Here is a 10,400-nt window from a genome sequence, read left to right on the forward strand (position 1 = left end):
AGCATGATAATGCACGGTCAAACATCAGCAAACCTCTAACTGGTTTCCTCAAACATCTGAATCCAGTGGATGATGCTATTCTGCTGACCTTTAGGATGGCGTAATACAAGAAGTTCACAGCATTAGAGTTTCTAAAATCTGCAGGAATTACACGACACAGATCAGGATAACATGGAACAGAATTTAAGATCTAAGGTCAGCCAGACATTGCTTATATGACTTTTTCTTTTAACCATTTTAGGAGGCTGTTCTCTATATGGAAAGTAACTCAAGTTAAAGTGAGCATTTTGATGTGCCTTTCTCTGTATTTATTATTTTAAGGAAAGCTGAATCTGTGCCATTAGGGTGTGCACTATGCAAGTTTACACTCCAGAACCTATGAAACTGTAATTTCAAAATTTATTGGCTTTAAGATAACAGCATTTTAAAACCTCTGTTTTACTGTTTATACAGTTTAACCTTCATGTCAGTGAGAAAGTGGGCAAAGGAAAGAAAGGGGAAAAAACCAACAAAAAACCAACATGGCATCTAATGAAGTTCATACTGAAAAAAGAAAGGGTAAAAAGAACTGAAGCTTTTACCATTTTTATATTTGCATATAAATAAACCAATGGTTTTTAGAAACTTCAGGAGAGGCCTTCCATTTCCACACAGAGCTTCACTATTTACATATCAAATACCTCTGCATTTATTAAGACATTCAAAAGAAATTATGGAAAGACAAATTACGCATAACTTCTTACTTAAAATGGTATTCCCCTTAATCTGCAATATATATTAAAACTATTAAATACACAGTATATTTTATTACAAAGAGAAAAAAATAAAATCCACCAAAAAAAAAAAAAAAAAAAAAAAAAGTTAAGCAAGACAATCCCAAAGCACGCAGAAATGTGTAGTGTCAACCAGTTTACCAGTTCCAAAAAAAAATAATAATAATTATAATAATAATCTACTGTATGCAAGTGTATAAAATCGTAGTGAAAATTAAAGGCCCACTTTTAACCCCTAAAACTCTCAAGGGGTAAACAAGTTTGAATCCAAGCTTTTAGTTCTACAAATTTAGTGCCATGGTCAGCCACCGATCTAGTAAGGTTTTGTGAATAAGATCAGCCATCTTTCTTAGTGATAGTTTAATCTGTGTGAACCCAAATTAAACTAACAAGTTTTGCATTGTTTTTTTACCAGTAGAATAAAAAGCTTGGATCTCCACAAACTCAGCAGGTAAAACTGCCCACCATAGTTACATGCCACAACGCCACAAAGCAGCGCAACTGAACAGCCGCCTGAACATTCTTTATGAATTTACTGCAAATAACCAAATGTTTTTAAAAAGAAAGAAAAAAGAACCCTTCCACAATAGTGAGGTGGTCTGTTGCGCCTTAGAAAAGAAAAAGCAAAAAGTACATGTGCAAGTCACGATGTTGTCTAAAGAAAACAAGCTCTATGCAATTTGATTGCATTTCTGCCTTGGCAAGGTGACTAGGACATCCATTCAGGTCTATACCAGAGGAGCACAAGCTTGTTTTTATATTTAAAAAAAAAAAAAAAAAAAAAAAAAAAAAAGGTCTAAAGCTGTTGCAGCAGAGGTCTATCAGAAATTCTTTTAAAGCTGAGCAAGTGTGTTTTGCAAATGAGAAGTCCATGAAACTGCTTCGAGATTACGGTCTTCAAGATGAGGGGCAAGCCACACAAGTGCGAGTGGCATGGATGTAGCTCAGCACCCCCTGGTGGTGACCAATAACTACTACCACAAGCTCAAGTCTGCAGAGGGTACTCTTCTTTGCTGAATGGCTGCGTGGAACCAGGTTTCACCCAAGACAGTCCAGACACCTGCAGCCCTTTTGGGTGATCCTCAGGCCGTCTCTGTAGTGGCAAGAGAACAAGGAATTAGGGTCAAGGATTACAGGAAAGGCTCGGAGCTTGATTGCCTGGACGTTATATATTGTAACGATCGTGCTTCTCATTAAAAGGGACCAAACTGAGGTTAAACGGAAAAGAAGAAGTTGACTAAATAAGTGCATAAAGTTAAAAAGTGGAGGGGACCAAGACGTGTGTCTACACAGTAAAAGGCTTTTATATAAACACAGCAAACAGCATGCATCAGGTAGTGTCAGGAAAAAGCCAGTTTTTACTTGGTCTCAGGAGGTGCACAGGAGCGTCAAGCACTCACTTTGTGTGTGAACATCTTCTCTTTAGTCTCTTCGTGCACAGCTGGGTTCCAGGGAGAAAAGCTGGGAAGGAAAATAATAATAATAATGATAAATTATAAAAAATAAATATGAATACATCTGACCTACATCTCACCTAGTCTAGCATCAGAAGCCCAAATCAACCACAGGAACCAGTATATCAGTACTAAATCACCAAATGCAGCAATATGTATAAGGGTTGGGTGGGATCCACGCAAATAACACATTACATTTAACACAAGTAGACTATAAAAGAAATCGTGTCATAGAACAAAGTCAAGAGACTGGTGTTGAAGTAACTAAAACTAAAGATTTTAGACTTGCAGCCAGCCATCTAGACTTTGACCAATTAGCCAACAGACTAAACACTCCAGTACAAACTGTGTTGCAGTTGTGAGGCTCAAGACACATATAGAGGATAAAGCCTGATCTGACATCATAAAGTCAGGACTGGTTCATCCAGGTTTGCTGGATCCCGCTTTTACTCAATGGAGAAGGGGGAGGAAAACAAAATCCCTTTTCAGTGTGACATTACAAATCTGAGAGCTCCCATAGCACCCCCACCCTGTAGCTCTCTTTAATGCATATAGAGGTTTGGAAATACTACACTGATTCTCAGGCACACCTTCAATTCATAGTTTACAGGCAAAGATTTGTGGCACAGTTCACTTTGGGTCGTTGTTCTGACTGCATAAAAAAAGTACTATTTTGATTTTTGCATATGTAGAACCATCTATAAAAGTTATTTTTTTGCATAATGTGCTCAATCAACACATGGAAACATGGGAAAATTGGTCTTGTTTAAAAGGCAAAAATGGTCAAGATAAAAAGCCTCAGGGTACACCACATGACAAATGACCTGGGCTAACATGTTAAATTCCTCCTTTGGGGTAAAGAGGTCATCTCCAGTTCCGGTCCATTAGTGCCAATGCCCCACTCACCTCAAACAAACCAAATTCAAACGTCGTTACCCACACCACCATTTTTCCTTTTCCCAACTTTTTGAGCAACATTAGGCCTACTTGCCTTATTGCATAAGGATCATCTATCTTGGGTTGGTCAAAAAGGTGGCTGTTGCATAGTTTCACGCTGTCAACCACTTTACTTTTGAAGAGCTGAACGTCCTTGTCATACCTATAAACAAAGGAGCAGAATAAGGCAGTAATTAACACTTGTTGATCAGTTGTCTGGAGTCTCATACAGCTAGATTTCCCCATAGCTCTTCAATTAATGCACAAGACCAAATGAAACATACAGCATTTCTACTACAGCCCCTGCTATCTATACATTTTATCACATGAATCATACACACTTACAATACAGCAGCCTCTGGGTTGAGTGGTTCTAAGGTGTTGATCTTGTAGAACACTGTGCGTGCGTACATTAGCACCTGCCAGATGTGGTTATGGTTCCGTCTGCAGGAGGCGAGAGACGACGTGGAAAACAGACATGTGATGTACAGTTATATTACAATAGGAGATTCAATTATAAACCTACAAAGGATTTAATGGATACCAGTGCCATTTACTGGTATAGGTTATCTGGTCATACAGGACATTCAAATCCAAGTAATATCTTCCTTCAATTCATTTGCAAAGTAACCACCAATAACTAAACAGTTACAAAGCAATGGCTTAACCTTCTCCACTGACCTCCATTTGTTGAAGGCTCTTCTCACATCTAGCTCTCCAGACACAGGGTCCACCAGTGGATGAAAGACTGGGATATCAAATACCACTTTCTGCCAAAGTGAGTCACAGATATGCATTAACTTTTGAAGAAAGCCCTTTTTAAGAAACATGGTAAATAACATGGCCCGTCCTCTGTTACTGTGAAGAGGTCATACTTTGTGTATTAAGGTACTTAGTACTTATGTATTAAGTACATGTAAATATTAAGCATGTGGCGGTTTTCCATGGCAGTTTATCATTTCGCCTCGTTTTAAAAACACACCGTTTTCCCCTTTATATTGGGCTCACAGAGAGAGATTTATTTTTCCCTACAAGTGGTCAGCTAGAACTAGCCTTTAGCTTTTTTTTAGCCTCATTTCCACATCCTCTCAAAGTAAGCTACATTTGGCCTCAAAAGGCCTATGCTGAGCTTATGAAAAATTGTTTACTGTACAGGGACCCACACATGGACAATATAAGGCCTGAATCAAGCCTGTATATTATATTTGGGCATCACTGCTCAGTTTAATTTCTTTTAGTTTTGGAAGCCATGAGGACAAAGTCACAGTCTTCCGTCTAACACGACAGAGCAATAAGCTGAGGTTTCAGTGTGAAAGCAATGTAAGCAGTGTTTGTGCAGTAAAGCTATTGTACTCACAGGACATTCTCCATCTGGGTAGTTGTCTGGAATGTACACAGTGAACTTAAAAACACCATCCTGGTACAAGCCATGGCGAATGAAAATCACACCAAACCACACTAGGGAGAGACAGAAACGGCTCAACTTGTCACACAAATGTATTCAAACTATCCCAACAATTCCTTTTTTTTTTTTTTAACAAGACATTACAATAAATACAAAGTAAACAACTAAGCAAAATGGATAACTTGCTACTAAGCTAAAATACCTACAATCAAAAACAGGAAATAAAATGGAATTCCACAGAGAGCCCTTAAGCAAATAATTGAAGAAAATGTGAATTCTTACTCAAGGCAGATCTGTAGGAGGGCTGAACATAGATGCCTGGGAGTTTCTGCTTTATCACCAGCGTACTGCAACACACACACAGTCATCATGTCCACGTCAACTGAGAGAATATGCTCCTGTAGTTCCAATTAGAATAACAGTACAGATTAGTATTTATTGAACTGATCAGTAATAAGACAGAAGCGGCACGTACAACTCAGCAAGCAGGGAATACTCCAGGTAAAAGGGTCCATAGGAGGCGTGGGTGCCATTAGTGGCTTGGGTAGCAGAAGCCGGTGAGGATGGTTTAGTGATGGGAACTGCATTCTTAGGAATGGAGGGCAGCTGTTTCTTCCCAAATGGAGGACGCACAGGGCTGGCCTTCTGCTCACCTGGACCACCCTGCTCCTCACTATCAGATCTCTAAACAAGCAAACAGTGAAAGGAGAGAGAAAAAAATAAATAATAATAATTACCATTCAGCTAAAGATAGACCATAATTTCTGGTACTGTTCTAAAGCACTTTTCCCCTTGGCTTAATGAAACAGTATGGTACAGTTACAAATTAGTGATCATCTCAGTGTCATTTCCACACCCAAGTGGGGTATACCGTACCAGTGCGCCTAATATGAAATTGGGTGCAAGTGTAATAAATAATATGCAGTGTAGCAAGTATACAAAGCCAGGAGGTATGAGGTGGGACTTCCATTTAACATTCAGAGAAGAACATAAATGAGAACTTGAGCACCTCCAATAATTACTGCTGCCTGTTCTGTTAAAAACCAGCATTGAATCACCACCAGAGAAGTCCTCCTTTCAGAACAGACCCAGGTATTTTTCCAGCATCTCAGTTGTGGAATCAAATCCACCCAGTTGGAATACATTTACATTTCTGGCAGGGGTTGACCACAAAGAGAAGGAACCGTTGAAGGGATGTTTGTCTAAACAATCATCCCTACACTTCTGTGTTAGGACCTGAAGGTGTGACTGCTTGCTACAAGTATTCAGTTATGGGTTCATGTGGCAGAAAAGCAAACCGTATTTCTGCTTAAGTGCCCATCAATGGATGCCCAGTTAGACACATCTGACCCTCACTGCTTAAAGGTCAACAAAACTAGGTTAGTTGTCAGCCATTAGGCAGAACACATTGAGCAGACCTCAAATGACCCTCAAGCTCCAAAACAGCACAGGATACTTAAGATTCGTCCATGCCAGCTTGTTTAGAGATAATGTAAAAACATGAACACCCAGTTCATTCTCTTTTTATAATTCTATTTATTTATTTAACTGGGTGTTGACTAATCAATCCTACTAGGGTTTCCTACCAGAATCGACCTGAAACCAACACTGGCTGGTTGGACAAAATAGTTGTAACTCACCATCTACTGAAATCTTACCGGGTCTTTTCAACACATTCAAAAACAATAAGAATAAAAGACTTTCTGGATCCAATAAAAACTTCTGTGCTGAAGCAAACTGACGACAGCTGTGCAGTACTCAGGCTGGCTTTGGAGAATTAGGACATGAAGAGCCCTGAGGCATTAACTGAAAACCAGGGGGAAATACAGCCAGCTCCCAGGACTACAACCAATTCAGCTACTGTCACAGCTAAGAAAAGTGTAGCCACATATGTCAAAGGAGCCAAACACACAAAGTCACAGATATTTTTCCAATAGTTATTCTTCTTCCAAACTGTTTGCTACGCAGCTACTGTAACCTCCGCTAAGGAACAACAGGGACAGGGCTGGGTGTGAAGCAGCAGTCATGAGTCAGCAAGTCCTCAGGAATGAAAGAGCATCTTCATGCAGAACAAGACTAACTGCTGCTGTGAACTAGACCACAACATGTGAAAACAGTGGTCACAAGGTGACAAAATTCTCCTTTTAACAGTAAACAAACTTACTTACAAAGCACTTCAAACATGAGCCATGTATGCCTTTGACATTCTATTGGTACATTTAGAGAAGAATAAATTTAGTAGCCAATTACTGCAGCTTGGACATTAATGCACATTGAGCCTACCCAAAATTATTGGGCACAAGACAGGAACACTCATGGGACAAGGCAGTGCCAGTCCACAACAGTCCCTACTACGTAACATGCAATACACTCTACAATACTACTCATTTACAACTAGCGGAGGGGGGGGTGGGCTCCAGAGAAACATCTTGCTTCACCTGGTAACATATTACAATGGTCACATGTTACCAACAGTCCTAGTTTCCTAGTCAGCAGAAGAGCCACACAGCCTTTGGACCCTGTGACTTGCATCTTACCAAACTATGACCAAAACCAGCTCCACACATTTACAAAAAAAACACCTCCTCCTACACAGTAATGCACAAACTGCATAAGTCGTACAAAAGCCTCTCACAGAATCACCGTTGATCATCTTGTAACCTTTTATTAGAATGGATCCCCCCCCCCCCCCCTCTTAGATCAGAGGCGTCCAATCTGACCCATAAAAGGCCAGTAAAACTTTAGAGAAGAACACCTGATCAGCTAACTGATTAAACTAGTCTAGTTCTGCTTGGCTGAAATGAAGACCTGCAGCCACACTGGACCTTTACTGATAATGCAAGACTGGACAATCCTGATCTAGACTGCCTGGGTCAAACATCAAGACAACGATCAAGAGGTGCAGTCTGTGCTACCACTTTTCAGAAAATTGCTCCACAGCTTACCTTACGGCCGGTGTTTGTCGACATGCTCCAAAAAGGGTTCATTACTCATTGAGCCTGTCCGGGGTGTGTGCTTCTATGCCTCTCAACGGCATCCGCAGAATTCACTGAGAGCGAGAGAGAGAGAGAGAGAGAGCGCGAGAGAGAGAGAGAGAGAGAGAGAGAGAGAGAGAGAGAGAGAGAGAGAGAGAGAGAAAGTCAGAGAGGGAGAGAATGAGAGGGACAGAAAGAGAGAGCTGATGAGAGGCCCAACACCCAGGCAACACAATGTGCAACCTGATACAGCATGACAGCTGCGGACAACCCAGTCTCCAGTCTGCCGATGGTATCTATTCCGGTCCCTTTCAAAGCGTACCTTTAACAGTCCATCGAAAAGCATGAGCGAGCCGCCGCAATTCAACGGATCAAACCAAATTACAGTGTACAGCAATTACACTTCCATCTTCCAGGAAGTACTGGTTTCTGAAAGATCTCTACTGAGTCTAATGGATCAAATTTCTTCTGTCAGATTACAGCAATTGGGGATTATTCTTCGACTGTTTGGGAGTATGATCAGTGAACCAGTAAATCTAAGGCAGATTTGACACTCAGCTGCATTTGACAGCTTCACAAGGTTTGGAAACTTAATCTGGGAGGGAATCGTCCACCTACATGACAATATATACACACACACACACACACACACACACACACACACACACAGTTAACAGACACAGCACGACAGACAGCCAAACAAGGTAAACAAAGAATGGGCATGTTAAAGGTTAGCTAGCTACCACCTGTTAATTAGTGCTGGCACTATAGATTACAGCTAGACAGACGTCAAAACACGTCAATAAGCCTCACTGCTCAGCCAGCGAGCAAGTCTTTTCTTCCCAACACATTTAGCTAGCTAAGTCCGTTGTCTCATGAATAAACATGTCCTGACGGACGTAAACCTACACTTCACTGGGTCAGTAGAGTACATGTCGGCTAGCTAGTGCCTGTGCTGAGCTAATGTTGTTGTTAGCTGTCTTGCTAGGTCCGGTTAGCTAGCCAGCCAGCTACCGAGTTTGGTCAACTAAGGTGGAGGGGGGGGGGTCACTTACTTGAAAAAGGGTCAGAGACACGACACTCTGTAACTCCGTCACCTTCTTAGGCAGTTTGTCGAAGCTCAGAAGGGCTGTATTCATTCAGACGAGACCCGACCTAAATGCTAGTTAGCAGCAAACAGGAGCGGCTCGCCAATAATCCATCAATCTGAGCTCCAGCCATCCAAATACCTAAACGCCTCACTAGCGTGACTAGTGGGGAGCGCCTGAGGTTTCAGCCGAAGCTCATTGGTTGAGAAACAGGCGGGTCAAACTGCAAAGAGCGCTGATTGGTTGAGTACCAGCGGCCTGGTGGAAGAGCCAGGTGTGATTGGCTACCGTACTGTCAATCGGTGGCCGCGGCGCCAGCACGCTAGGTCCAGCTTTCGAGGCGAACTTTTCAGCCCAAATATGACTCAGAAATGAAAACCTTATAAATACAAATACATGCAGTGTGAATAAGGGATATTTGGCTTTACAATGAGACGAATACGACCGAGGGGCAACAAAAATAATAGTCCCGTCTCGTTGATTTGACACAGCTCGCTAGTCCAGCTAGCATGCTAGCTAGCTATTGTTTTCGTTTTGAGGATGTAACTACTCCGACTCTCCAACCTCAGGACCTCTCCCTCAGCACACCACCACCTCCACATGACAGAGGGTCAAGGGCCCATTTCACTCAAGCTTTAGCAGAATGAGAGGGACCTTGAATTTCTTACCTCACCAAATTCCTGAGATATCAGACATTTTTAAAGGACGTAGACTACATTCCCCTTGGTTAGAGCTGCTGACCGGCGGGACCAGGCGAGCTCCCTGCCTGTGATTGGTTTATAGAGGCGGGGGAGGCTCGCTATTGTCTCTTCTAACTGTCAGTCACTCCCGACCTGCACTGAGAATTGTGATTGGCTTTGGCGGTTTAAGCGTCCAGACATTTCTTTTTTTATTATTAATTTAGTTATTTTATTTATGCGGAGCACCTAAAGTATCGAGGTAGAAAAATACAATAATACACTATTAATATTAAAAACGATTTATTTACAATAATTAATCGTTCCCTCACTTTAGCAATTTGTTCACCTAATGTATTATATAATTCTCTTAATTTAACAATTTGTTCACCTAATGTATTATATAATTCTCTCAATTTAGCAATTTGTTCAATTTAACAATTTGTTCACCTAATGTATTATATAATTCTCTCAATTTAACAATTTGTTCACCTAATGTATTATATAATTCTCTCAATTTAACAATTTGTTCACCTAATGTATTATATAATTCTCTCAATTTAACAATTTGTTCACCTAATGTATTATATAATTCTCTTAATTTAACAATTTGTTCACCTAATGTATTATATAATTCTCTTAATTTAACAATTTGTTCACCTAATGTATTATATAATTCTCTCAATTTAACAATTTGTTCACCTAATGTATTATATAATTCTCTTAATTTAACAATTTGTTCACCTAATGTATTATATAATTCTCTCAATTTATCAATTTGTTCACCTAATGTATTATATAATTCTCTTAATTTAACAATTTGTTCACCTAATGTATTATATAATTCTCTTAATTTAACAATTTGTTCACCTAATGTATTATATAATTCTCTTAATTTAACAATATGTTCACCTAATGTATTATATAATTCTCTCAATTTATCAATTTGTTTCCTCAATTTCAAATATTGTTCAGTTGAGTTTAACAATCTGGTTTCTCAGTTTTGGTTTCATTAGTTTCCTAATGTAACAATTTGTTCCCTCAATGTATTATATAATTCCCTCAATTTAAGTCAATTCCCTTAATTTCACA

At 40.0% G+C, this 10,400-nt stretch overlaps 1 protein-coding gene across 2 annotated transcripts; it reads right to left on the bottom strand.

Annotated features, from left to right (window-relative positions):
• Window positions 1-381: 381 nt before the first annotated feature.
• On the bottom strand, window positions 382-9,386 carry aktip (akt interacting protein). Of its 2 annotated transcripts, none has more exons than XM_072671637.1 (10): window positions 9,300-9,386; window positions 7,514-7,617; window positions 5,044-5,252; window positions 4,851-4,915; window positions 4,521-4,621; window positions 3,845-3,933; window positions 3,509-3,607; window positions 3,219-3,326; window positions 2,174-2,234; window positions 382-1,866 (listed from the first exon to the last, which is right to left on the bottom strand). In XM_072671637.1, the coding sequence occupies exons 2-10, from the start codon at window positions 7,553-7,555 to the stop codon at window positions 1,759-1,761; spliced, it is 882 nt and encodes a 293-aa protein (XP_072527738.1). In that variant the 5' UTR covers window positions 7,556-7,617; window positions 9,300-9,386; the 3' UTR covers window positions 382-1,758. The 2 variants fall into 2 exon arrangements, with proteins under 2 accessions (XP_072527738.1, XP_072527739.1); XM_072671638.1 differs by lacking the exon at window positions 9,300-9,386 and adding an exon at window positions 8,599-9,293.
• Window positions 9,387-10,400: the final 1,014 nt, after the last annotated feature.

This window comes from Salminus brasiliensis, chromosome 25 (assembly GCF_030463535.1).
Source record: "Salminus brasiliensis chromosome 25, fSalBra1.hap2, whole genome shotgun sequence".
In the NCBI taxonomy this organism is placed as follows: Eukaryota; Metazoa; Chordata; class Actinopteri; order Characiformes; family Bryconidae; genus Salminus; species Salminus brasiliensis.